The 27,886-nt window shown below is 53.5% G+C and overlaps 1 protein-coding gene across 2 annotated transcripts; it reads left to right on the top strand.

Annotated features, from left to right (window-relative positions):
- Positions 1-27,886, top strand: MSI1 (musashi RNA binding protein 1). Of its 2 annotated transcripts, none has more exons than XM_072350986.1 (15): positions 1-209; positions 475-515; positions 654-735; positions 850-934; positions 5,379-5,420; positions 7,038-7,130; positions 16,055-16,103; positions 18,097-18,179; positions 18,717-18,834; positions 19,917-19,997; positions 21,287-21,343; positions 24,032-24,100; positions 24,226-24,380; positions 24,786-24,851; positions 25,549-27,886. In XM_072350986.1, the coding sequence occupies exons 1-14, from the start codon at positions 151-153 to the stop codon at positions 24,825-24,827; spliced, it is 1,056 nt and encodes a 351-aa protein (XP_072207087.1). In that variant the 5' UTR covers positions 1-150; the 3' UTR covers positions 24,828-24,851; positions 25,549-27,886. The 2 variants fall into 2 exon arrangements, with proteins under 2 accessions (XP_072207087.1, XP_072207086.1); XM_072350985.1 differs by having other exon boundaries at positions 12-209; positions 24,208-24,380.

Here is a 27,886-nt window from a genome sequence, read left to right as displayed (position 1 = left end):
TGCCCGCCGGGCCCTCCTCCCTCGCTCCCTCCCCGCCCGGCGGAGAGGGGTCGGGGGAGGGGGCAGCATGGCCTGTCCGTCCGGCCCCTTTTCCAGCGCTCATCTGCCCCGGGAGTGCGGCGCCGCTCCTCGCAGGGAGAAGAGGTCCGAATGGAGACAGACGGCAGCCAGCCCGGCCTCGCCTCCCCGGACTCCCCGCACGACCCCTGGTACCGGCGCGGCGGGCGCCGCCGGCCGCCTCCTCCTCCTCCTCCACCGCCCCCCTGGCCCCGCTCGCGGCTACGGCCGCCCCCTCCCCCCGGCCCCGGCCGCCCGGCCCGGGCAAGCGCGGCGGCGGCGGCGGTGCCGCTGCCAACATGGCCGATCCGCGCCCTCCCCTCTCCGCCCGGCCCCGCCGCCGCCGCCGCCAACCCCGCGGAGCGCCGCGGCCCCCCGGCGCGGCCCCGCTCACGGCTCTCTCTCTTCCTCCCGCAGCAAAATGTTCATCGGGGGACTGAGCTGGCAGACCACGCAAGGTGAGCGCCGCGGCCGCCCCGCACCTGCCGCCGGGGCCGGGGTGGGGGGGGAGCGGCGGGGCCGGGGCCGGGGGGGGCGGCGGCGGCGGCGGCGGCGGGGCCGGGCCGGGACACCCACGGCGGGCGCTGTGTTTGCAGAGGGCCTGCGGGAGTACTTCAGCCAGTTCGGCGAGGTGAAAGAGTGCCTGGTGATGCGGGACCCGCTGACAAAGAGATCCAGGTGAGGAGGCCGGGCCCGCTCCTCCCTTCGTCCCCGCCGCGGCCCGGCCGCTACTTTAACCAACTTTCTCTCTTCTCTCCGCATCCCCTCTCCTGCCCGGGCTGTGGGGCTCAGGGGCTTCGGGTTCGTCACGTTCATGGACCAGGCTGGCGTCGACAAGGTTCTGGCCCAATCCAGACATGAACTGGACTCCAAGACGGTGAGATGACTTCTCTCATCTCAGGGGTGCGTTGGCCGGCGGAGCGGCTGCTCTCGGAGCAGCCATCGATTACGGTGTTTGATTTCCAGTTAGGGGCTGTAAACTATCGATTACCGATCGAGGTCGATCGGGCCCTTCTCCACCCCACTTATCAGCTGGTAACGGAGCTGCTGCCCGCGTTCTGTGCTCGCTATTGACCGCTGACCCAACGTCCGGGCATCGATCCGCGGATCCCGGCGGCGGCCATCCTCCTCCCATTGATCGGAGGCCCCTCCATGAGCCGGGATGAACAGGGCCCGGCTGTGCTGAGGGTGTTTGGGCCGAGGGTCGCTCCCTCCTGGCAGCCCCGTTTCCCCACAGCCCGCGCTTTGCCCTTGGCGCGGAGCATCCATTCCTCGCGCCCTGGTGCTTTCCCCACGTGAAGTTTTTGTAACGGTTGCAGAGGTTGCAGACTTTATTGTCTCTGAGCGTGGCCAGCCCGCCCATGTGGGCCACCAGCGCTCTCTCCTGCTCTCGCTCTGCAGCCCCAGGGCCCCCAGCTGAGCTCCGCGGGAGATTTCGGTGCCGTATGGCACAGGGAGCTGAGCTGCAGCGCTCAGAGATGTACGGGCTTGATTTTGGGGGGGGTGGGGGTGAGGTGTCTGAGTGGGAGGTCCCTGCTCCGTGGTTGTAGTGACTTCCCTTTGCCCGGATTCCTTTCTGTGCTGCTGCCCCGGGGTGAAGGTGAGGGTAGGGATGGGGGGCGGTGGGGGCTGCGTGGGGGTGCTGAGGTGCAGGGAGGTGTTCCCGTGCCAGGCACGGGCCGCACAGGAGGCCAAATGCTCAACTTTACTTCCAGCGTGGCTCGGGCATCCGTGCCTTTATTGTGGAAGAGCAGGACCCCCCTTTCTGAGGGTTTACAGCATGGGTTGCAGTGAGATTTATGTCCGTTCCTGTTAAACTGCCTGGCTCGCTCCCTTTGATGTGCACAGGTCCTTCCTCCCCCTGGCAGTGCCGGGTTAAGGCTGTCCCAGCCCTCCTGGCCAAGCCTGGGTCCCCAGGACTCCCAAACCTCCCTCCAGCAGTGGTGTAAAGGGAGCTGTGCTTTTGGGGAGGGTTGTGCTGAAGTATTTTGAGGAGGACCCAGAGGTTTCCTTCTGGTTTTTGTTTTTGTTTTCCTTCTTTCTTCTTTCTTTTTCAGTAGCCCATGTAAGCACAGTATCAGATCAGCTAGTCCTGGTCAGTGTAGACCCTCTTGGAAAGGCAAGTGATGGAGGTGTGCAGCAGCAGTCCTGCTGGTGCTGCAGGGCTGGGAGCTCAGTGCCAGCCGGGGGCTCCATTCTTCTTGCTGCCTCCTGCGCCGTGCAGCTTCGCTGTGCGCCGTGGGGCTGGGGAGGGACGGCAAGGGGCCGGGCTCTGTGGGGAGCAGACGGCCCCATGGCAGAGGGCACATGGGGACCGGCCATTGAAATTCCCAGCTACATCTGCTCCCCTCACCTTCCTGGCGTGGCAGAGAGAATGGGGCTGTTCCTCAGGGTCCGTCCTTTGTTAGGAACTTTGATCCTCCTCCCCATCCTTTCTGTTTTTCCCTTGGGCTGCCGTTCAGCTGTCGGATATTTCGGGGTGCTCTGCCGGGTGAGCTGTTGGTGCTGTGGTGCCGCGTGGAGCCCCCGTCCTCCTTTTGCCTGCTGAAAGGCTCTGCTGTGAGTCACTGGTTAAATGACACAAACTCATCTGAATCCTAATGTAGGGTTTTATGAAACTATGCAGGAAAAGGCCCGGTGGCCTGAGAGAACAGCCTCCTCTCCAGGCTTGGTGTCTCCTGGTAAACAGCGTTTGACAGACAGTGGCTGCCCAACTTGTTGCTTCATTGTTTTCCAATTCTCCCTATCCTAACGAGCGCTGTTGGCCCGAATCTCCGGGGAAACCTTGTGCTTTTCAGACTTCTCTTTGTTTGTAAGCTAGATTGCAGCAGCCCGTGGGGTTATTTATGGAAATGCTTGATATGAGAATTGGCTTTGCGGGCTCAAGGTAAAAGATTTGCGTGACTTTGTAAAGCTGCAGCTGGCCGCTGCCTTGAGCTTCTTCTTTATGTGCTCTGGGCAGAGCTGCTCCATGGTGCTGCTCCGCTGACTCGTTTCTTTGTTGCCTTTCCTGAGGTTTTTTTTTTTTCTGGGTTTGTTCTTTTATGGAGGAGGGATGCACAGCTCTGGGGGCAGTGCTGGCGGATGGAGGCAGGGCGTGCAGGCGTGCAGTGACCACGCAGACCTGGCAGTGAGGCCTGGGGTTCCCTGTCCTGCCCTGCTGCAGGGTGCTCATGCTGCTCCGTGCAGGCTCTGCCCCCTGTGCCGTGCATCAGAAGCCCACTGTGCAAGCACCTGTGGTGTCAGGTACCCCACAGCATCAGTGGGATTCCTGTCCTTAGCACCTCATGGGGTGAAGCGAATGCGGTCTGTGCTCAGGTGACTCGTTGCCACGGCCTGACATGGGGTTTTGTTTTTTTTTTTTTGAATGCAATCTGAACAGTTCTGAATGCTTTTGCTCTGAGCAGATTTCTATCTGGGTTTGTGAAAAGGATCTGTTACGTCAGTGGGTGACACTGAAACACAACTCCTCCGGGGCTGCTTGTTTGAACACCAGAAGTTAGGGAAAAAGGTACCGGTGCTTCTGCTTTCATTAGACTCCAGCCACTGAGGAGCGGCTGGTTTTAGTAACTCGAGTCCGGCGCTGAGCTCGCTCCCTCCGCGTGTTCCCAGGGCTGCCCCTCAGCCGGGCGCCCGGCCTCCCCTACCTGCACAATGGCTGCTTGTGCAGAAGAATTCGTGCAGTGACTGCCTGCTCCCTCCAGCCAGGGGGACGCGTTATCTCTGCCCAGTTGATCACACTCGGGGTAATGAGAAAATGAGGCCGAGCTTAGCATTGCTGAGTATGAAAGCATCTTCTTGGCAGGAGCTGAATGACACTGGCTGAGAAGTAAAAGACAGTAGATTATTGTTTTTGCTTATTATCTGCCATCAGCCTCCTGGTCTCCTGCCGTCCCCTGTCCTCAGAATTTGCTGTGGGTTTCTGTGCTGGCCAGGAAGCGGCAGGGCTTGTGTGTGTGTGTGTGTGTGTGTGTGTGTGTGTGTGTGTGTGTGTGTGTGTGTGCAGGAGGGGAGGGACAGCTCGGATGCCCCATGGAGGCACCCAGAGGGTACAGTAATGTGCTTGCGCTTGCAGCCTGGGGAGAGAAGTTTATTTTTGAGTTTATTTGTGCTCTTCACTTTTGCCGCTGTTTACTTACGTGCTGAGTTTATTTATGCTGTAGGCTGTGAGTCAGGATGGAGGTGGGGAAGGCTGGTGGAAGGGCCCGGGGAGGCTGAGCTGCAGGGCGGTGTGGATGAGCAGGAGGGCTGCAAAGCTGAACAAAGCAGCGAGAGGCGCTGAAGAAACACGGCTTCCTTTGGGCCGTTTGAACTGCTGGCGGGTGGGATGGTGCTCTGGGCCGCCCTCTCAGCTGCAGCCCATCCAAGCACGGGGATGAGCCAGACCTGCCTTTACCACAGGTCTTAAGCTGATTTGTAGGTCTGGATCATCCCCGATGTGATGTAACTTTACGGGAGTTGCTGTAAAAATAGGCTATAAAGAAGGAGGAGCACAGGCAGGAGCGCAGGCTTCATGGATGTTTGGTGTGCAGCTGCGTGCCCAGCTTTGTGGTGCCGTGAGGCCGATGCAGGCACGCGCTCATCCGTGCTGATTCCAGCACAACACGCGGCACCTGGATGGGGTGCAGAGCCTGGCAGCTCGGCCAGCAGCAGGTCTGTGCAGCAGCTGAGCAAGCACAATGGAGGGCTCAGCCCGCCGAGGGGGGGCATCGCTTCATTGTGTGCTGTGCGGCCGTAGGAGAGGGGCAGCACGCTGCCCTGCAGCCACAGCCCCTGCTCGCCTGCAGCGGCTGGCTTTGGATCCCTGTGTTTAATTGGTAGCGTCCTGCCTGCTCTTTTATTTCTTCCTGCTCTGTTTTTGGGGTGAAACGTTGGGCTTTTTGCATGCTGCCTTTTTTCTGCCCTGTTGTTAACCAGGTGAGCTCAGTGCTGGTAGATAGAGTGAAGGGGGAGGGAGAGCAAAAAGGCAAAAGAAAGCACTTTTAATATGACCCTGATGATGGAGGGCACCCAGGGGCAGGCCGAGCGGGAGGGTGCAGCCAAGCCTGTTAATCCCAGCACGTGATGGGCTCTTGGGTGCCGTCTGGCCAGCGCTCAGCTGGAGGCAGACTGCTGCATGCTGGGACTTGTAGTCTCCATGGATTACACCTTACTGAGCAGGGAAGATGTCTGCAGCCTGCTTCTGTGCACCTCAGGTAGATTCCTGGGGTATTTAGCGAGGTGCTGTGTGGGTGGAGAGAACTGTGCACGTGGAAGAAATGCTGTGTATGTAAGTAGGCAACAAAAGTGTGTTCACCTCTTCTTTCTGTCTTCTCTTTCAGATTGACCCGAAGGTAGCGTTCCCCCGCCGAGCACAGCCCAAGGTGGGTTCTGCAGGCAGACGTTGCCTCTCCAGGGCTGCAATTGGTGGTGGTGAATTTTGTCCCTCTGTGTGGGTTTGCAGTGCATGCAGAAGAGTTGTTTCTCTTGGGTTGCTTGGAGTGTGAGCTGCTCCCTTCATGTGTGGCAGTGTGATGCTGGGGTTGTGTGGTGCTGGAAGAGCCAGCAGCCTCCCTCGGTTCCACTGCAATAGTTAAAAGTGGTAAAATAAACTCTGCCCAGGGTGAACCTGGTCCTTTGGAAGCTGCAGTTGGTGAATGGAAGTTGCAGGCCTAAGGAGACACAGGACAGCTCTGTGCTGTGACACGGCTGGAAAGGGAGTGGTGTGTAGAGACATGTGAATGGATGTGCTTATGGCAGGGAAAGGGTGAAGGATTTTGTTTTGTGAAGTGGCCTTGTGCATTCAGTGCTGGAAAAGGCAGGAGTCTGGCATTGGGTCTTGTCTGCAGGACTGGCACTGAAGGGAACAGTTGCAGGAACTCTTTCCAGGTGTGGAGACTTCTAACAGGATCCAATAGCAGGCTGGATACTGCTCTTAGGCTTTGGATCTCCTTTTAAGTTTGATCTTGGATGGGAGTTTTAAAGTTCAGAATCTGAATTCCATGTGCTGTCACAAAAGGAGGAGCTGGGCAGCAGCAGCGTGGAGAAGCACAGAGGGAGGAAAAGGCTGGTACTGGAGGGAAGTAGGTGGGATCAGGCACAGAGAACAATTGGTGAGCAGGTATCCCAAGTAACTGAAGCCAGGAAGCACATGGTAGGAATTGGGTTAATTCCATTAAGCAGTTTGGTGACAGAAGGTGCTTTAGTGTTAGAACGGGCTGCTCTCCAAGCCAGGGAATTGCTGCGGATTAGCCCTATGCTCCTTGGGGTAATTAGGACCATGTGTTCCTCTGAGAGCAGGGGTGTAGCCAAGCAGCTAAGGGGAGGATGCAGCTGGAGAGCCAGTTGAAAGGATGTTAGTGTGTCTCAGCCTGGCAGCACTGGCCCCTCTCAGGGCAGTTAGTTTGTTTCCTTGTCCCAGCAGCATGAGCAAGAAGTGGCAGAGAGATCTTCTCTTTGCTTTCTTGCAAAGCCAAACAAGATTTAACTGGGAGGTGACTGGGCAGTGGTATGTGATGAGTCTTATCCCATTTGAGGCTGGGTGCTGTGCAGTTAGTGAGCTAGGATGATGAAGCCTGGAGAGCCTATCTGTGCTGGAAGACCTCCAGCCTGTCTTCCTGCTTGAGGAAGCATGGCATGCTTCTCCAGGGGAGCCTAGAAGAGGCTGGGTGTGTGAAGCAGTCGTGCTGTGGGAGGAGCTGGAGGGCTGGGGAAATCGAGGTCTGCTTCTCTGGGGTGCAAAGGTGCCAAGGCAGCAGCTTGGCAAGGGAAGAGGCTGGTAGTGTGCTGTGCAAGGAGGAGATGAAGTCACTGAGCTGCTGCAGGGAGAGCACACATGTGGCCTGGTGTGGGCATTTGGGGTGCTTGGAGTGGGTGGCAGCTCAAATGCAGCAAAGAGGCAGCCGCCTCCTGGCAGCAGAGGGTGAGTTAGTGGCCTTTCGAGTCTCATTCTCTACTTGCTCTCAGTTTATTTGGTGAATTCCTGTCCTTCCCTTTTCCAGATGGTGACCCGAACGAAGAAGATATTTGTGGGTGGTCTGTCGGTGAACACTACTGTGGAGGATGTGAAACAGTATTTTGAGCAGTTCGGGAAGGTAAGTCTCTTGAGTGGCGTTGGATCAAAGCTGTTGCTTCTGGGGCAAGCGGGAGCTTTCTGAACTTTTGGAGGTGGGATTAGGAGCAGGCAAGTCTTTTGCATGAGGTTAAGTAAATTGAAGGTCAGTTGCAGAGGTTAGGTAGCTGTAATGCATTTGTAGGGGCCGTAGCCCTGTGCAGATTTGAAACAAAGAGCTTGTGCTTGTTCCCGCAGTCACTGAGACCTGGGTTAAGGGAAATGGTTTTCCATGTTTTTTTCCCCATTCAGAGGTTGGTTATGGGATTTTAGTCCTGTAGATTTGTTGTTTGTTCAAGCGCTGAAGGAGGATTTGCAGACACTTCTAACAGGGCTGCTGCAGCATCAAACTTGTGATTTTTGGTCTGATTTTAAGCCTCGTGGTTGGTATTTCTGTAATCTTTTATTAAAATAAGCCTTTTTGTCCTGAAACTTCCCCTGCTGAGTCTCGAGCAAGTGCTGATGTTGTTTTTGGATGTTTGAAGGAAAACTGGCACAGTCCCTGTGCCTTGTGTTGGCCTGGGACTGCTGTGCCAGCTGGTGGCTCAGGGGAAAGCGGGCTTCTGTGGACTGAAGTTGTTTGTGCCTTTGCTCTGTGGCAGCCAGGTGTGCAAATCATGAGCAAAAGCAGAGTTGGAGGATGCGAGAGACTCGGTCCTGGCCTGTCAGCTGCTTCAGGAAGTTGTGAGTGTCCTCCGAACAACTCAGTAATACTAGACTTGGAGAGGCCTGGGTTTTGTAATGGCTTTAGGAACTGATTGGATTACTGTAGCCAGAAGCTGCGGGTGGTCACTTCTGGGACAGGGCGCTGTAGCTGTTACACTGTTGCTCGGTGGCATTGTGCACTTGCTGTTGCTTTGGGGAAGGAGCCTTGGATTCTGTAGCTGTGGGGAACTTCCTGCCTGGCCGTGGAAACTGAAGGTGGTTTGCTGGGCATTGCTGATGACACCCTGGATGTGGAGCTGTGAAGAGTGTGAGGGATGAAGGCTTTGCTACTCATTTTCTTCTCAAAGATCATGCAAGAAGGTGACGCTGTTTTAAGGTACGTTAGTTGGTGAACAGGAGGGGAGATTTTAAATCAGTTTTGTCACATAATTGGAACTTTGGGGCTGAAAACTTGGAATGAGTGTTAGTTCAGTACCTTCCCTCAGCTCCGCTAGCCAAATCTGCACGTGTTCTCACATGTTGTCATGGCTGCAGAGTGGAACTTGTTAGTGTTTCTGTTCAGCCCTACGAGAGTGGTAGCAGCAGAAGTCTTCAGAAGCCCTCACGTTTGCTGTTCGTAAGTGCTAATGGGTTTTATTTTCTGTTAGAAATAAGCAAGTTCTGTTGTGTCCCTGGGAGCTTTCACGTGGTGTCACTGAAGGGCTTCACTAAAAGGTGGTGCTGTCCTTGTGTCTGTCATCTGCTCTCTGTTAGCTGCATGTGTTTCTGTGCTGCTGCTGCTGGACGTGTTCGATAAGAAACCAAAATGTCTTGGGCATAATCCCCTTTTAACCTTAACTGTACCTCTGTTAATTTGAAGCAGAAGCATATCACCTAGCACTCAGTTTACAAGCAGTTACAGTCTGTTGTTCTAGTTTGAGAAGAACTTTCCAGTTCTTTCGGAGTGCTATTCTCTTGTGTACCTCTCGTTTCATGGTCACGTGTTGAAAGGTGTCCTGACACCAGACTGGCAAGAACTGGTTGTGTCGGATTGTTTTCCTGGGTCTGTGCAGAAGGGAGAGTTCTGCATAGCTCAGTGTGATTCATGGCCCACGTACCGGCATCCCGGATGACATCCGGTGCTCAAAGTCTGCACGAGGCCGATGCAGCTGGCCTCTGCTCTTGGGAGTTTCCGTGGGGAGAGGTCAGGGCTGGTCACACTGACTCTGTGTTTTTGGGGCAGTTTTCTGACTCATCTGACTGCATGAGCTGAGGAGGCTCCTCGGAGCTCTGGTGTAAAGCACGCTTCCTGGCCTTTAACTGTCTTCTAGGCCATACCTCACATAATTTGTCAAAGGGCAGGAAAACTGTCCCGAGAAATTCTCTGTGGTTGGTAGCTCCAAATGTCTGTTTTGTGGGATCAGTGGAAAGGCAACAGAAAAGCCTGTTACCTGCAATTTCATCGTTACGGAGAATGTGATTTTGGTACACAGGCTCTTCTGGTGTTTGTTGTGATACTCTGAGGCCTCATAGCTCTCAGAGGTTCCATAGGATCCCTTCTTAAAAGGTACTCACTGCACCTGCCTCTGTGGTCTTCATTAATTTAAGACACTTCCAAGTGAGAGGTGAAGCTTCAGTCATGTCATCTTGCAAAGCCTCTCTGAGAAAAAATAGCTGCTCAAGTCATTTGGGATCGGACTGTGACTCTCTGAAAAGAAGCTGTTAAGGATGCCCTTCTTGGAGGACTGGCTTTGTCTGTGTTCCCTCTTCTGAGTGACCTCCTGTTTTTCCAGGTTGTGACAGGGAGAGAAATCTCTCTTCTTTCCTCCTGTCAGAGAACGGTTAGATTGTGGAGGGGACAGAAATGGGAGACATGCTGTCTTGATTCTGCAAAAATAAGCTACCAGGTTCCTGGGGGTGACTTGTAGTCAGCCCTCAATGGCAGGCTGAGTGTGGATCTTGGCTTCAGATTGTGGGCATCCTCCGTTCAGGCTGCTGGAGGTTATCTTCCCAGTAATCCTGAGGCTGCTGGCCTAAGTATGTGGCAGACTCTGTACCTTGAAACCTTTACATCAGGATAGGTGCTTTTTGGAAAGTACATTTTAGTGTATCCAGAATGCATGCACATGCTGTAGGAACTACGAGAGGAACTTCTATGGCCTGCAGTACAGGCAGGGTCAGATGAGATGAGCATGTTCTATTGTCCAAATGTGTGAATAGCATCTTGTGAGCCTACCAAGGTAGTTGGCATTGGTGTATTTTGGATAAGACGCAGCACTTGGAGCCTGCAGTGTTCACTAGCAGGAAAAAATAATGGAAGTTTGATTGGTTTCAAAATGAAATGCTTTTCCATAAACAAACAAACCAAACAACCCACAGAATTCCCAGCACTGCCATCTCTGTTTTGGCATTTCTCCCTCTTGTCCTATTTTTGTTTTGGTTTCTTTTCTTGCCGAGTCCAAAATCTTCTCTGAGCTTTGTAAAATGGAAGTGACAAAAGACGAATGAAGAAGTGTGAGAAGGAAATTCCTGAGCAACACTGAAGATAAGGGGAAAGATGGATAGGGTAGCACCGCAACTCTTTGTGTCAGAATACTTGGTTTTGGCAGAGGAAAAAAAAGGTGATTCCAAATACAGTGTGAGAGTTTTTCTGCTTAGAAAATATAACATTTTTGTTGTTGTTGTTAGGGTTTTTTTTGTTTTGTTTTGTTTTTTTATGGTTGGTTTGGTTTTAGTGCAGGGAGAGAGACTGAGAAGTGCCTCTCGAGATGGCTTTTGTTTGCCAGGTGCAGCTGCTTGGGCTTTAAACATAGAGTGGGATCTCCAGGAAACACTTCTGGCTCCAAAACCGAGCTGTGAGCTGAGACCATGGACATCATTTCTAAAGGACGAGATTTTTTCAGCTGTAGGATGGAAGTCCAGAGAATTACATTCACAGTTTGGGTAGCCAAATGTCTTGGCTCAAGTTGGAGAGCACTGGAGATCTTGAGACTTCACAAGGAAGTATTTCAACAGCCTCTTTAGATTCAGGGTACCACCCTCACTGAAACCTGAAACAGGGAGAAAGGAGGAAGACGTTGTGAGTAGCACCTCAGGCATAGCTAATAGCTGGTTCTGTCTTGCTCAGCATGTATGAAGATGCTTCTGGAGCTCAAGTCCCAGCTTCCTCCTGTTCTACTTCAACCTGTGGGCTTATGTTGTTCTGATTCTTTTTTTTTCAGGGGGAGAGGAGACTGCCCAGCAGAGTAATTTGTTTGGACTGTTTGGTCTCTGAGCTTGTAGGCAAGGTTATTTATTTCAAATAATAACTGGGGGAAAGAAAAACCAACCTCATACCATCTTTCTTTGTCAAGGGTTGATTCGATGAGGTTTTGGGGTAGAGAGGGTTGAATAAATTGCAAGGTATGAGGCTCAAAACAAATAAGGTCTATTTTCATCGCAGCCAACTACACTGTAAAACCTTTCCCCCAGGGTATTGTTGATAAAATAATTTGTTGATTCCCAAATGATTGGACAAGTTTGTGGAAAGCCTTTTCAACATACAGACATGCTCTCGAGTTTGGGAAGTTGCTGAATTCCAAATGACTGGAAGCTGAGGGGGAATCTGGGGTCTCTCACATCTTTCCTTTGCATGTATGTTCTTCTGAAGGTGGTTGCTGTTGGTCTGTGCCTTGAGTGTGCTGGGCAATGTGGACCTCTCCTCTTACTTGGTGCAAGCTGGCTTTTATTTGTCACTGGTAGAGAAGTTGTTCCTTTCAGAAACTAGAAATGCAGAGGTACTGGGAGGAATGGGAGCCTGGGCCGCAGTCTTGTGCTTGGTGGTTTTCTTGTGGTTTTGCATTGAGTGAGGAAGAAGTGCAAAAAATTAATTCACAAGGAGGGTTCTGCATGACTCGCTGATCAGCTGTGGCTCCAAGAGTGCTTGAAAAGTGCCTGAAGACAGTCTGCATCTCTCCCTGGGCTTGCAGGTGATCTGCACATTTGGATGAGCTGCTCATGAAACCTCAGCTTGTCAGTGAGGCAGATCGTGCACAGAGAGAGAGACCCGCTCTCTAAAAATATCCTGGAAGCAAGCAAGAAAACAGAATCTGCTGAGGTCAGAGTATGGTTCTGACCTTTAGGTTGCCATCTAATACTCAGTCTCAATTCTGGACCCTTTGCTTAAGACAGATTCTGAGATGTCACTCAGGGGAAGGCTCTACTACTGTCCTGACCAAGAGAAAAAACACTGCATCTCGTGAGCTGGTTTTAAGGACAGTGTGCATGTCTGCCACAAATACACGTTCACGTGCACCTGCCAGAAAAACGGTGTGCATGGCTTGGAGACGTTAAATGAGTTTTCCCTGCTGACTAATTGGAGAGCCTTCAGATACTGATAGTTTCTTTAAAGGAAAGAAAGTTCCCTGTGCTTATGGTAGACATGATTTCCCTCGCTTTGGACAGAGAGGCTGTTTAATTAATTAATCTTTAATCTGCCGTTCTCTGGAAATTTCAGGGATCAAAGCTTCTTGTCAACCTGCTGCGGGTTTCCAAACTGGATTTTGGATTTTCTTCCACAGATCAGAGGGCAACTTATGCAAATTCTCACACGTAACAGGGTTGCAAGGAACAGATGGGGAGGGGAGGAGAAGGGGAATCTGATCACCTCTCTTGTGGCAGTAGGCAGTTTGGCTGGTGGTAACAAAGCCTCTGGAACAAAGGGTACTCTGTGCTCCGCATCTGGTAGGCAGATAGCCAAAAATGCTGGAGCATTAATGGTCATTCAGGTCTTTGGTGGTTCATTTGATATTTGCCAGGTGCCTGCAGTGCTGTGTGAGAGCAGGGAAGAACACCTGGATAGGCTGCCTGCTCACCTGTGGCACGGAGCGGGCTCTACCTATTGGCTTGGTCTTGTTCCCAGGGTCTGGAGAACTGCTCTGCAAAAGAGAGTAAGAGAGGAGGAGAGCCTGGTGCTGTGTGCTGCTCTGTGGAGTGAGGGTCTGGATTGGTGCCGTCTCTTCCTTAGGACCAGAAGAATCAACCTGCCCTGTCTGAGCAGCCAGGAGAACCTCTCTGGTTGTTAATGCCCTCCCTTGGCTGAGTGGTTTATCATTTGGTTTATGTTTTCCATGTTGAAGGTGCCTCACCAGCTATTATTCTTTTACCTTTTTGCCAGTACATTGCCTTGGTTCCTTCTAGGACCAGTGAGCAGTTCAGGTAGAAGGCACCTGTCTCTGCAAAGCGTTTGCTTGAATATTTACAACTTCCTTCAAGATCTGCCCATACAGAAAGACACCCAGCATTTCTCATCAAATGTGTGTAGGAAATTCTTGGGTTTTTTTCTGCTTGGGGCTGTCATTGGCTTCCTCTTCTGCAGAGACCTACGGCTGTCTCAGGAAGACTGAGGGGTAATAGAGTGGGACAGGGTCACTGGAAACAGCCTGGCCTTTTGGCCAAGCCAAAGGGGGATTGTACAGCATTTTGTTTTGGTGTGTCTCCTGCCTGGGCACCTGGATGTTTTGGCTGCTTTGGGGGAGGTTCTCTTTATAAAGCCAGCCTGTGTGTGCCTGCCACCACCGCCCTGCTCACTGACACCAGGTGTTGGTGCAAGAAGGGCCTCCCTATATCTTGCTGCCCACCTGCAGCAGTGTCGGCTCTATGTACGTACATGTTTCGGGTTGTTGTACATTGCCCCTCTGAGCCAAAGCCTTTCTTCTGCTTCCCTTTGGTTTCCCAAGCTGCAGAGTGGTGATGTTGCTTTGGGGATGTGGTACCTGCGCTCCTCCTGCCCCGTGCCTGTCACATCCCCATCTCAGGAGGCACCGAGGGCTGCTGTGCCCTCCTTCCTCCTCTGTGCCTGACCCTCGTGGCTGCACACAGGAGGCACCATCCCACCCGTGGCGTGGAGTTAGCAGACCTTGAACTTGTGCCCTCGGCTGTTGGGCGGCTGCGGCCTGGACCACCAAGCCAAAGAGCTCCCTGGGAGAGCCTTGGCCACGGAGCTCGGCAGCTTTCTAGTAAAGAGATCTGCTGCTTTGGCTATGTTTAAAGAGTTGAAACAAATATTTATCTAAGGGCAGGGGGGAGGAGGAGAAGGACAGTTCACCCAGGAAGAAAGCCTTTGTCCGAGCTCCGGCCATAGACCGATCGCACACCCTGCCAGAAATGGACGCGGGCCGTCTATGTGAACCACGCGCTTCTCGGCCCGCGGTCCCTGCCGGGCTGAGCCGAGATGGCGGCTCCTTCCCGCCGCCTTCCACCTTCCCCTTTCCCCTCTGGGCGCCGCCGGCCGCTCCTCGCTCCCTCTCTCCCCACGCGGACGAGAGCGGGCGCCGCGGGGCGGCTTTGTGCGGGCCCGGCCGCTCGCTCTAATCCGGGAGGCAGCTGCGATTGGCGGCCGCGTTGCCGCGGCGACGGCCGTGCCGGCGGCCGCCTTTGTTGGGGCCCGGCGCGGCCCCCGGCGGGCGGCCATTGTGGCGGCGGGGCGACCGGCGACCCCCGCAGCGCCCGGCACGGCCCGGCCGAGGCTCCGCCGCGGGGCCCGGCTTCACCTCAGGGCGCTGCGGAGGGCGCCGGGAGCGCCTCGCGTGTGTGCTGGGCTGGGGAGGGGTGCCGGTCGTGGGGTCGGTCTCAGGTGTCCCGTGTGTCATCCGAGCCGTGTGCCACGCGAGCCTGATTTCAGAGCTCAAACTTAAAAGGAGCCCACCGAGGCAGGCTCGGCTCCGCGCAGCCTGCAGGCGCTGTGGGATGGAGCTGCTGCCCTTGTCTCTGAGCAGCGCTGCCATGAGCTGATGTGTGTGTTTGGATGCGCTGGGCTCTGCGAAGGACCTTTCCCTGAGCTGCACGAGGGGTGGATCTGGCCTAAACCAATAAAAATACTCAGTAAAACCTCGACGTATATCAAGCCACGTCCATCCCCCCTAGTGCGGCTGTGAGGGGAGATGGGGCACAGTGTGCTGTGCTGCTGCTGGCCCTCAGCTCCTGGGGGATCACCCCATGTCGGTGTGGGGCTGCACGCCCTGCGCCTGCCTGTGCCCTGCAGGGTGCTGTGTGGGCAGAGGGACAGCAGGGCCGGAGGAGTGGGAGCCGGCTTGTCTGTTTGTCACCTCACTGGCGTGGGGCGGGTGTGTGGGACGAACCCAAGGGCATCAGCGCTGACGTCTGCCTGCTCTGCCTGCTCGTGGTGGTGCTGGAAACACGAGGGCACCGAGCTGAGCCGGGCGCCCTGTTTGTTGGTGTGGGGCTGAAGGGAAGAGCTCTGCCTGCAGCCCTCTGCCAAGCCGCGGAGCGGATGCGGGTCGTCCCGCTGTAGAGCCAGCGAGCGGCTGCGCTGCACATGGGAGCTGCTGGACAGAGTGCCGTCAGCTCCCCCGAGCACTGCACGTCCAGTTCCATAATCGGATTAAGGCAGTGGTATTAGAGAGGAGGGATGGGTCAGTGGGACAGGTTTACACTGGGGCTTACACGGAGGGGATTGCAGGGTATTTTTTAACCCTGCTCGGCCCGACCTGCGGCGCGGTGCAGATTGTGTCTCTGCGAGGAAACGCCCAGCGGGAAGATGGAGGGAAAGTGGCACCAGGCGGCCATGCGATGCGCTGGGAGGGGGCTCGGCTCGCCTTGCTGGGGGGAGAGCAGCCCCTGGTCCTGGGGGATGGGAGCCGCCCGCCCCTCCCCCCGGGAGGCAGCCCTGGCTCAGGCCTTGCAGTAAATTTGCTCTAATTACAGCCTCCAGCAGTGGGAAACCTCACTTAGAGGAAAGGCTCCTCGGGGTGGGGGCGGGGGGCCGCTTCCCAGCTTTCCCAGGCAGGCTCTGTTGTCTGAGGCCTCCGCTTCCCCTGTCGCTGGGAGGCCCCTTATTCCTCTCCCCTCTCCAGCTTTGCTTCTCTCCCCCTCTTTAATTCTCCTCTCCTTTGAGGCTGGGATTTGGGAACAATGCCTTCCCTGCTCTTTGCCCCCCGGCTGGAGCCGCAGGCAAACAATTGGGGTCGCTGGCTGTGGCGTGGGGAGGGGGGGGGGTTGGTGGGGCCTGGGGCCGGGCTGAGGGGCTCAACCCAGCAGCACCTGCCCCAGGCTGGGGGAGCTTTAGTTGTGGAGAGGGGAATGGCGGCCTGTGCTGTGGGATGGGCCCGGTGCAGCACCAGAAGCATGCTTTGCACACACCCTTCGTGTGGGTGGGAAGTCTTGTCCTTATTCCCTCTGGTTTGGGGAGGCCAGGTCTCTGTAAATATGTCAGCAATGCTTGTGACAAGAGCAGTGATCTGACGGGAGCCCTTCTCTCTGCAGGTGGATGATGCGATGCTGATGTTTGACAAGACAACCAACCGACACCGAGGTGAGAGCGATCTGCTGGCTGTAGGAGTGGGAAGCAGGGAGGGTTCCCCTCCTGCCTTAGTAGGGAGGGGTTGGTATCCCAGCAGCAGGGCACGCGGGTCGCAGCTGTTCTTTATCTTGCCTCCAATTGCCCCATCCTTTTGCATCTGCATCCTTTACCGGCGTCCCTTGCAGCACAGAGAGCTTTTGTCCAGTGCATTTCCTGTGCTGTAAACTCGATGAGTTGCAGATATGTGAGAGGAGGCAGCCCCCTCCCCTTCCCGCTTACCTCTGTGGCTCCAGCCCGCAGTGTGTGTCTTACCTTGTCCTGCGTAATCCGAGCTCCAGGAACGCTGACATGAGAGCCTTGAAGACTGCCTGCCTCTCACCCCTTCCTCGGCATGGAGCCCGCTTGTGCTCCCAGGTCACCTTTTCTTACCCGAGTCCTGGTGGAGTCTGGTTACAGGATGGGAACAAGGCTGCAATATTTGCTGTGTCTGGACCCAACCCACACATAGGTATCCTTGTCTCCTATCCTCCGAGTGTGTCTTCAGCCTGCCTCAGTGCCTGGCAAGGCTTGACACCCATATTGCACCAGCTCAGGGATTTATCGACAGCTTAATCTACAGGCCCCGTCTTGGCATCTTCCAAATTGGGGCCAGTAGCAGCCCTGTGCTAGGCCGCTGTCTGTGCTGTTTGAAAGCTCTGCCCCCAGATCAGCAAAGGGACACTTCATCATGCTTCTGCTACACTTTGTGCAGAAACACTGGAGGTTTTTTTGGTGGATTTTTTTTAATTTTTTTTTTTATTCTTCAAAAGCTATTAAGTCTGTTCTGGTTGCCTGCCTTAAGGTGTTGTTCCAGTTTCATCCTAGAAGGGAGTAAGTGGTATAACCCCTTTTAGTCCATGGGTACCTTCCAGTCAGTAGTGAACAAACGAACTGTTGGGTATTTCAGAAGGAACAGGGAGAGCTGCACGCTGCCGTGTCAGCAGTGCGAGGTGCAGCAGGTCTGGCTGAGGCCTGGCTGGTCTCAGGGCTCACTTGGCATCAGGATTTCACTCTTGAATTCCTGAGGCCCCCCACTCACAGATGCTGAGATGAATGGACCATAACTACCTGGGCACAGACAGGAAGGGTTTACAGAGAGAGATTTCACATGTGACGTGGAAAAAAAAAGGGGGTTGGAGTAGTGGGTCCCCACCTGCTGTGAAAAGGTATTTTAATGCATTGTGAGACAGGCCTGCTCTAGAAAGTGGAAAGCTCATCTCGGTGCTGATATTGTCCTACAGCAAATGTGGAGATCCTCACCCTCGCTTTTTCAGTGAGAGCTCAGTCAGCTGGACGCAGTCTGCTCAACCCAGCTGCTGTTTGCCAAAAATGCCAGCAAAGGGGTTGTGAGAGAAAGGAGGTGCAGGCAGGGCCTAGGGATGTGCCGTCCTGTCTTACCACAGAGACTAAACTTACTTGATGAAACTCTGCAAATCAGTCTGCTTGTGGGTTATCTGTGCAGCTCTGTCTGGCTCTGTACAGCTGCGTTGCTGATATTTTCTTGCTTGGTGTACTAGAGGTGGAAGGGGAAACATGCGGGTTGTTGCTGCCGGCCTGGTGCATTTAGCACGGATGGGGATGTCCTGGCAAGCAGCTGTTCATTTCTTCAGCTCTCTTTGTGTGAGCGTCTGCCGGATCCTCCCCAGCATTATCAGCCACGTGGTTTGTCTTGCAAATAGTTAAAAAAAGCAAAGCAAAACAAAACTTGGTTTTGAAAGCAGTTGGGTTCAGAGAGGGTGGGAGGCACAAAAAGAGAAGGAAAGGGGAATCCATATGGGATGGCCTTGTTTTCTTCCACACAAAGGCAGGATTTGCTGGAGAAGGGAGATGAGGGACAGCCGTTTTCAAGGGCTGTTTTGTACTGTCCGTGAAGCCTGTGGCCCCTCCTACCAATGGGAGAGTGTAGGTAACGGGATCCAACTGTGTAGAGCTCTGACCTGACCAAGAAGTTTTGCTTTTTCTTCAGGGTTTGGATTTGTCACATTTGAAAGTGAAGACATTGTGGAAAAAGTATGTGAAATCCACTTCCATGAGATTAACAACAAAATGGTGAGTGCCTGGGACAGGAACTGGTGCAGGGCTGGGCACAGGGCAATGTGTGAGGCATTTTGTCTGCTGCGGGGAACTGATTCTTCTCCTCAAAGGTCACTGCAGCCAGTCTGGGAAGGAAACACTGTGCAGTGAAGCAGCACGATGGGGAGATGGCTGAACTGCTAGTAGGAATTGTACAGTTCTTGTGGGACCTGAAGTTACAGTGAAACCTCTTGGTGGCCTGGGAAGGAGCAGAATGTTGCCTTTATTCGGAAGTGAGAAAAACAAGGCTTGGAGGCCCTTATGCAGAGCCGAGCGTGGAGCATGGAGGGCAGGAGAAGAGTAGTGTCTGAACTCCTTGTTGTCTGTTGTGTCTGCAGAGCAAAGGAGAGGCTGGCAGCATGCAGGGTGGCTGGGGAAGGACGCAGGGATGAGCTGGTGGCACTGACTGAGGTTGAGAAGCGCTATCCCAGTTAGCAGCCTAGGTGCTTTGTGTCCAGTGGGAACGCTCTGTGCCAGTCACAGCCAAATCTGATCTTCACTTTCCTGTGGCAGGTGGAGTGCAAAAAAGCCCAGCCCAAGGAGGTGATGTCCCCAACGGGCTCAGCACGAGGGCGGTCCCGAGTCATGCCTTATGGGATGGATGCCTTCATGCTCGGGATCGGCATGCTGGGTAAGCTTCAGGATGGATCTCCTCCCCAGCTCCCGGTCGTGCCCGGCAGCAGCTTAGAGGTTTTATTCTGAGAGCACTTCCTGGCGCGCTGAGCCGAGCAGGGCGGCCAAGAGCAGCTCTCCCTGGTGCGGGGCTGGGGACGCTGGGGGCACCGGGGCCGTTTGTGATCACAAGTTGCCCTCTGGTGGCACCTGGAGAAACTGCAAACCTGTCTCTGCTGTCCTGCGTTAGGGAGGAGCCGTCCGCAGGGAGCCATGCGCTGCCAAACGGGCCCTCCGTAGCTCAGTTTGTACTCCTGCAGTGTGATAGCGTAACTCGCTAATGGCCAGTGTGGAATAGGACATAATTCCCTAGGTTATTCCACGTTCGGTTCAGTAGTGCACCAAATATCTCCCTCCTGCACTTCTGTAGGCTTTCTGATGAATTACTTCAGGTAGCCACTGAACAAAACTCCCTAAAGGGCGTATTTTCTCCCCAGTGTTTTCTCTCGACTTACTGAAGGAAAACAAATCTCCAGCCCATGGTTTGCATTTTCCAAGCCATCCGAATTTTCAAGTAGCAAGACTCAAGCTGAGTCACTGCAAAGTCCCCGTACTTGTTTCTTGGCAGATCTCAAATCAAACATTCATCTCTGAGTCGGTGTCCCGTGTTCCCATAGGTCTGTAGGGGTGATGGCTTCCTGGGAATGGGAGGCATTGTGCCCGGCACCAGGAAGAAGTACTCTGCCTGCCTTTGCCCGGCGCCCCCTAAGTGACTCAGAGCTATTCAGCCTTTCAAATGCCGCCACTTCCCTGATCTCCTGTTCCTAAATGCATCTTATGCATCAGGAAGCCTTAGTCTGCAGAGCTGTGAGCTTCTGAGAAGGAAACCTCCATGTCCTTACATGTTTGCTGTGACGGAAAAAATCCAATGGGCCTGTTACAGCTCAGATTCATGTACATCCTGTTCTCTGCCTCAGCATTTTCTTGGGTTTTCTGCCATTAGTCCTGTTTGTTCTTTCTAATACCATCTTGCTGCTCGTGAGCAGCTAGGCACGGAGCTCCCTGCAAGCTACCAGTAACAGCACTTTTCTACTCCTCCAGGTTATCCAGGCTTCCAAGCTGCCACCTACGCGAGTCGAAGTTACACTGGCATTGCACCTGGTTACACTTACCAGTTCCCTGGTGAGTGGTGCTCCGGGCTCAGTTTTTTTGTCTGCCTGCAGGTGATGGGGCTCTCTGGCATGATCCGTAACCCGGGCTGTGCCCCTTTTCCCTGTTTGGTCTTAGGTTAAATTGGAGACGGATGTGGAAGGGGGAGGGGAAAAGCCCTGGAATAGGTGGGAGCAGCCTGTCCTTCATTAGGATTATCCTCACACCCCAGCGACAGGAAAAGCCCTAGGCTGCTCCGATGCCCTTCATGTTAGCCTCCTCTGTAGGACTGCTGCTGTTACGCAGGAGGGCCCCTGCAGCTCTTGCCTGTCTGCTGCCTTTGTGTGTGTCTGTCTCTCTTTAACAGAGTTGCCACTGCTCTGAAAATAACACAGGAGTTTGAAGTGTAGCTTTCCAGGGGCTCGGGAATTGCTGGGCACCCAAAATAGAGCTGTCTGCAACGTTGGTTGCTTTCTGAACAGTGTTTGGGCCACTTCTAGCCCCTGGGGAACATCTGCTGCGGCAGTGGGCTGCAGGCCCCATGTGTACTGGGCTGTGTCAAGCTCCTGGCCCCGCCATGTGCTCAGAGCATGGACCCTGCAATCAATGGCTGGAACCTGCTGTGCCACAGCTGCTCCAGGCTGAATGGGGCCTCTTCTCCCTCCCCCTCCTCTGTGGTCCTGGGGATTGAGGCAGAGCGCACTCAGAGAAAAGACCATCTCGCTATTTTCTAGAGAAGTGGCAACTCTGAGCATCCCTTCCTGACCTCAGCTCTCAATTTAATGATTTATATATGAAGTCTTGGTGTTGGGGGCTGGGAATGGGAAGCTGTGTCTTTGTCTGTGGTGAGCCCAGGCTGTCTGTGGCTGAAAGTTGCTGTTGCCTCCTAGCCGTCTGGAAGCTCAGTGAGTCCAGTTTATGGGTCTCGGTCATTGTGGCTTGGAGTGTCTCGTTGTAAAAACCATGCCCAGCTGAGTCTGGCACACACCGAGCACCTACTGCCATTGCAGCTGAGAGGTCGGATCTGATGAGTCGTGGAGCAGTGCTCCAGGGCAGGCTTGAGGCTGCTGAGCTGGGCCACAGGTAAAGCTTGCACTTGCTCTGCCTTGCCAGATATGTTCTAAGAATAAATAGATCCTTAAAGCATCTGGGGCAGGAGTCCAGCACCTTTCAGCACCAGTTATAAATTAGTTCAGAACTGTACTGCCTGGTTGCAGTTTGGCTGCAGGCTGCTCCTCCAGCAGCCCTGGCTGCTGTCTGTCTGCGGGGTCTCCCTCGGGGTGTTTGACAAGTTCCTAAGCTGTCTTGCATTTCATTTTTAGAGTTCCGTGTAGAGCGGACCCCTCTCCCGAGTGCCCCCGTCCTCCCTGAGCTCACAGGTCAGTCCCACTCATTTCCTAAACTCACAAGCTGGGAAAAGGGGGCTTTGGGCTGTTCCAGTGGTGTTGGCTGCTCTGCAGCCTGGCACAGTTATACTGGAAATGTTTCTTATTTCTTCTTCCATCTGTACAAGCTCTGTTGAAAGCTGGGGCTGGAAAGGTGGAGAAGGAATCAGAGCTCAGGGCACTGCCTCTGGGAAGGGCAGTGCAGGTCATACCAAGTAAAGGCATGTAATTCCTATGTGGCATTTCCTGCTGCTCGCCTCATTTTGTCTCCTTGCCCTGAGCTGGATGTAAACCAGAGCTGGAAAAGTCCAGAGGGCAGGGTGGCTTCTCAAAGGTCTATAGATGACCTTAACCTGATCTGCTGCAAGGACAACTACTGCACTGCTGGTAGGGAGAAGGTGTGGGGCACTCCTTGTTACTCTATGCGTCCTGCACAGGGAAATGGGTGAAGTGCCACAGTGCCCATAGGGTACTGCGGATAGAAATGGAAACAGAGGGCTATTCTCCAGAGACTAGTCCTGACTCAGTGTCCTCACAGCGTAAATACCCTCTGGATCCTCAGCCCCTGGACTGTGTACAGTGTTTTCTCTCTGGGTGATGCTCCTTCTGTTGACCTTCCCTCCCATGGCCGTGTTTTCCCCTGCCTTGTTGTGTCCATGATATTTGTTGTGGAAGACCAGCTTTGTGTAGCACCCTATTCCCCCTGTGCTGTCTCATTTCCATAGTGTTCCTCCTCTCCAGCACTTCCTCGCCCCCACCTGTTTCAGGGTGTGAATCTCACTGCAATGGGGTGTGGAGAAGCTTCTTGAGAAGCCCTCCTGGATTTATGGATACAAACAGGATTGAAATCACTTTGTGACACAAAACCATGTCAGTCCTCAGGGAGTCTGCTGAGGTTGGCAGCCACCAATGAACAAATTGTCCTGAGGGAGGTAGGAAGAGATTAAATCCTAGCTCTCCTAATGAAACACTTCCCTGATAACATGTATGCAAATGCGTAAGCACCTGACCTCTAACTCTAAGCCTTTGGTTGCCAAACCAAAGAGATTTAGGTCCAGTGTATATTTACATGCGTGATTTTTCCAGCAAACCCCATAACATTTGCAGGGTAGCACTGATGATTTTTCTTTCAGACAGGGCTGTACCTCTCCTTGTGGAGGTGATTGCCTGGGGGCTGCTGTCACTGGCAGCCAGGGTGTAGCAGGGCTCTGTTCAACAAGAAGTTATTAATGCTGCTCTCCTGGCTGAGTGCCACGGCAGCTTACAGTTCTGAGTGCCTTACTGAAGTACCAGCTGGGAATTGTGGCATTCTTCCCTTGCCGTTACGCTTACCTACTGCTAAGCAGCCACTGTGCAGCCTTTTGGCCCCTTCCATTCCTACAAAGGCCCTGCGAGCTTGAGGGCCCTTGTGCCTGGGAGTGACTGCTTGTCCTTGTTGTCTATGGGCTTGGCAAGTGGGGCTGAGCTGAGGGGATGGCACAAGCAGGGATGATTGCTGCAGTGTGCAGGGAGATGGCGAGCAGGTGCTTTGTCATCACTACACAGACCTGTTTTTCTGTAGACAGATGACAAAAGCAAGAAAGAGTTTTCCTGGAAAAAGAATCAGAATCTGTGAGAAGACCTGGCCTCCATTCTCATTAAAACCACATCAATTCAGTCTTGTGTTAGGACATTGAAGCAGTGGCGGGGCAGAAGGGCGGCTGCCATCAGCCTTTCCTCCCCAGAGCAGCATCTCCGGGGGTGCTGCAGAGTTGCAACACTCTCATGTTGGGGTCTGGGATGAGCAGCAAACCCAGACAGAAGCCCCATGTGACGTTTGTTTGAAACGGACCGGTGCCTGCTACTAAATATTCCCTTATAAGCTAGTCTGGATTTCAGCCTTAACAAGATCGATTTGTTCTGACCTGTTTTTATGGCACTCTAAACAGAATCACAGTGAATTTCACATTCGAGCATGAAATGCTGACCCAGTCATTTTAAGGGCAAAGAGAAACACGCTGCCTAGATGCCTCCTGCCCCGAGGGCTGGTTGCCTCTGGCAGTAGAGTTGAGAATTAGAACTGCTACGTATAAATGAAGACTTACTGTTTTAATTAAGCTGTTTCTAGATCCTGCTCCCTAGGCGTATGCTTCCTCTGTTCTACGATGAGCAGCAAGGGGTCGAGCAGTTCAGGAGGAAAGCTGAGTGGAGAGAATGGTGCATCTTGACTGGAAAAATAGGTAGAAAGAGGCTATTAAAATATGAGTATAAAGGAAAGAGAGGAGGGGGTTGTGCCTCAGGACACTGAGCTGCTGGCTACTGTCCCTGTGCTACTGGATTTCTCCACATTTGCAGCCTAAGTCTGGATCTGTAGCTTCAGATTTAACTGCAACTTGTAAGCAAAGGAGCGATGGATGCATCTGGAACTGCTCCCTGGTTCAGCTCATCACATCACGCCCTTGGCTGCTCCAGCGGGTGGGGTTGGCAGAGCACATCTTGTGTCCCCCTCCAGCACATTCAGTGTGCAACCAACAGACACGGGGCTGGGAGCTCCCCTGTTCTCACCCACGGATGTGCTGTGTGACACACCTGGATGGTGTATCTGTGCAGCCCTGGTATTTCACAGCAAGAAACAACGGCTGCTGTTGAGGAATTCACCATGTAACCTCAACGGCCCTGAGATGCCTGTTCCTTCCTTTCCAGCAATCCCCCTCACTGCATATGGACCAATGGCAGCGGCGGCAGCTGCGGCAGCTGTGGTGCGAGGGACAGGTAACTGCTGCTTCCCTCCTGGCACGGTGTTCTGCCACGGAGGTTTGGGATGGGCGGTGGGAGGGGGGGTGGGACGGGGCTGCACTTTGGGGATTTTCACTGCGTAGTTTTGCTGCCTCCTGTAGGTTCCACCCCCAGTCGCACCGGTGGATTTCTGGGCACCACCAGCCCCGGGCCGATGGCAGAGCTTTATGGAGCCGCCAACCAGGACTCAGGGGTCAGCAGTTACATCAGCGCTGCCAGTCCAGCCCCGAGCACTGGCTTTGGCCACAGCCTAGGGGTGAGTGTTCCTTGCTGCGCTCTTCGCAGGGGGAGGGTCTGCATCTCCATGTGGTGATGGAGGTGAGCAGCGTTGGACAGCTTGCTTTCTGGTTAAGAGCTGCCAGCTGCCGAGCCCCAGGCTGCACACCGCTGGTACAGGTTCACCTGGAACCTGCCTCCCTGCTCCCCACTGGCTCCATTCAGCCTGGTCAAGGTCCAGATCTCCAGACCTTTCCCTGTTCTGGCCCAAGAGCTCATCTTGGCCTTGATGCTTCATGTCGCTGGGGCTCTCTGTACCTACCACCTCCAACTGGAGCCAGCTTTCCTTTCTAGCATCTGAGCCACAACTTAATTTGTTTTGGTAGTAATTTTTCTGGCTATTCTTTTGTTTGCTTAACAGTGAGTTTTATCTCCTTCCATGCAGGGTCCCTTGATTGCAACAGCTTTTACCAATGGGTATCACTGAAGCTGGGGACCAAGGAGGCAGGAGGTAAGAGAACTTCAAACAGGAGCAGGTAGTGGGAGAAGTGACATTCTGAGCTGGTCCCTGTGTTTGGGCTCCCAGCAAGAGCTGCAGAAGCTGCTGGGAGACTCGCTGCCTCAATCCAGCCTGTGCAAAGAGTCCTGTGGCCAGCTGAGGGCTCTGTTCCACACCAGAGGCTTGGCAGGTTGCTTCCTGCCTCATGCTCTACAGGCATTTTCTCCTGCCTAGGAGAAGGGTGGGGGGGGCGGTGATCTGAGTCTTTAATTAGTTTGTTTCTGGTGCTCAGCTGAGCTCAGGAGAGGTGATCTCTGCTTTGCAAATATGGCTGAAGTTTGTTGGCTTAAACAACAACAAAAAAGCTTCATAAAAAGAGGGCGAAAACTTGAATGGGAAGCCCCGCAGCAGCCTGAGCTGAGCTGAGTGCTGGAGAAATGGCAGGGCTCTGCTTTGTAGACAAGAGTGGAACCAAGAGTGCTGCAGGTTGGGGCAGGCCAGCTGCACAGCACGTGGAACCTTGTTTCCTGGGCCTGAACTTTGCCATTAAGCGTGGAAACATCTCTGCTATGCCCTGTGCCGTGCCAGCGGGCTGCAGACCCAGTCAGTGCTGGGTCAAGTCTGTCGCATAACGCTGGAAGAGAACCCCAAAGGAAAAGCTGTTGGGTGTTCTAGATCCTGCCCCTCGGTCCCCCGCTGTGTCTCGCAGATTCCCCAGTGACCCAACCGAGGACAGCGGCTGGAGGGTCTGGTGAGCCTCGGGGGATGAGCCACGGTTCCCTTCTTCTTGAATCAAACTGCACACCTGCCGGCTGCCTGCCAGGCTCCTGCCGCCCTGCCCCGATCTCTCCCTTTGACCAGACCACACTGGACTGAACCCGAGGAGATCATCTCGCTTTCTTACTAACCGCCGACGGTTTACGCTTCCCTCCCTCCTCCCCCCCTTCCCCAGCCCACCGGTCCTTCTTTTATTTATTTTATTAGCTGTTAGTTTTTATTTTTTTATTTTATTTTTTTATCTTTTTTTTTTTGGGGGGGGGGGGGGGCTCCCCCTTCTTTTTTTGTTGTTTGCTCTTTCCCGAGCTAGTAGACCTATTCTCCGGGTTGGCTTTGTGATTGTGTTAGGTAGTTTTTATCGAGGAGTACTTTTATTTGGCTTTGAAACCCTTCTGAATATTTTCAACTCTGTTGTTGTTGTCGTCAGTGTTTTTGAAGCACGGTGTGGAATGAGAATGCAGTTCTGAAGGAAAGAAAGAGACGCAGAGAGAGCAAAGGCTGAGAGGAACCGATGTATCTCTATTTTTTTTAAAGAAACTGTTTTTAATTGTTTCTGTTTTGTAAATGTGAGGCTTTGAAAAGTGTGAAACTCCAAGGATCCGAAAACGTTGGACATCGCTATGGAACAAAACAAATGTATATTTTGCTAAGTGAGAAAGGCTATCTTACAGCTGAAAGAATTGTTGTTTTTCCTAGGTTTAGTTTGACGTGGGGTTTTCCTTTTCCTCCTGTATAATATGTAAATATCGCGAGCTGAACCTGGCTGCCACGCGCAGCCTGGCTCCGAGGAGCAGCTCCAGGTCCTGGACTTGGTGCCGCAGTGTGAGCAATACTCTCCAGCAGAATCCTGACAGGACTCCGTTCTTTTTTTGTACACCTTTTACTGTAAGATTTTAAGACCTCTGATGAGATGAAAGGGGGGGGGGGGTTGGGGGTGGGGGGGTGTGAAACGGACCGGCCATCGGCTGCGTTGCTGAGCGGGTTAAAGCTGCTTCCAATCGCTCGATGTACAGACTCCGTCACTGGGCTCCATAGTGCCAGTGTCTGGTTTGGCTTTAGGTAAAGGGCTTCACCGCCACCGTTTGTCTTGGTTTCTTCGAAAGGAATCCACTCTCCAAATGCTATCGCCTGCGTCAAGATTGCCTGGGAAAGGGGATCCTCCTCCGGAGGCCAGGGGATTGGAAGGGGAGTCAGCCAGGGCCGGGGGGAGGTGGGGATGGTGGTTCCGTAAGGGCAGGGAGCTGGGCTGGGGGAGTTGTTAATGGGGAGAAAAGCATTAGGGTGGTGATTTGGGGGCGGGTTAAGGGCTTCTCAGGGATTATATGACATATAGAATCACAGCTTCCCATTTGCTTTACTCTGTGTTCTGAAGACTGTGGGAATTGGCCCGTCGTGCAGTGTGGAGGTGATCTGGTCCCTTCTCCAGAACCTGCAGGGCCTTCCCTTGGCACCATCCAGGCCTCTGCTGAGGAGCGCTGTGCCAGGGGAAGCCTCCAGCGGGGAGCACAAGGGGCAGTTTTGGGTCTGGATTTCAGTGAACCAAAGACCTCGTTAAAGGGGGTGATTGAGCCTTTCATTAAGATGCAGCCAAACTCTTTTCCCAGGGAAATAACAGCTTCATCTTAAGTTTTAAAAATCATTCCCTCTCTTCCCCCAAACTGAGCCCTTGTAAGGGAGAGGGGCATTAGAAACAGGACCGAGAGGGGCCGTCGTGCCCACGGGGCTCTTCTCTTCCATCCCTCCCCCCGCGTGCCAGAGCTTTTCCTGACCTGGGTGATACGTTTGGAGAGTTCTGTTTAGGTAAGAGGGTACTTAACAGATCAGTACTGAAAACACAAAGCAATAATTTTTGTTACTGAGACAAAGAGTCTGTATGTCTGTTTTTTTAAAATATTTCCTAATGAAAAGAAGAGCTGCATTTTATTGGGTTTATTTTTATTCTGTATACTTCCAATCTGGGTCTGCGGACAGCGCTTGCCTCCCTCTTGGTGTTCGCGCTGAGCTGCTTCTGTGCCCCCTCCAGAGACATCCCAGGCCAGCTGTGCTGCCGCTGGGCTGTGAGTCGCTCGCTGGCCAGTGCTGCCACTGCCTGGAGGCCGGGGCTCCGCTTTCAGGGTGGGCATTTTTTAAAAGAAATAAAGCTGTGTTTTTAAGGCAGTAAGTTATTACACTCCAGGGTTTGTTCTCTCCACACCTGTAACCCCCTTTTTTTTTTTTTTTTTTTTCCAGATTTCAGTTTTAAATTCCTAATAAATTATTTGAAAACTGCC

The sequence above is a fragment of the Excalfactoria chinensis genome, chromosome 16 (assembly GCF_039878825.1).
Source record: "Excalfactoria chinensis isolate bCotChi1 chromosome 16, bCotChi1.hap2, whole genome shotgun sequence".
NCBI lineage: Eukaryota > Metazoa > Chordata > Aves > Galliformes > Phasianidae > Excalfactoria > Excalfactoria chinensis.
This window is presented reverse-complemented; position numbering and strand designations above follow the sequence as displayed.

What these genes read in the sequence shown, in the direction of transcription:
- MSI1 (XM_072350985.1), top strand. Translation starts at nt 151, where the DNA reads ATGGAGACAGACGGCAGCCAGCCCGGCCTCGCCTCCCCGGACTCCCCG. An exon ending in CCGCTGACAAAGAGATCCAG is followed by an intron (nt 736 to 849) that starts GTGAGGAGGCCG and finishes TGTGGGGCTCAG; the next exon opens with GGGCTTCGGGTTCGTCACGT. An exon ending in ATGAACTGGACTCCAAGACG is followed by an intron (nt 935 to 5,378) that starts GTGAGATGACTT and finishes CTTCTCTTTCAG; the next exon opens with ATTGACCCGAAGGTAGCGTT.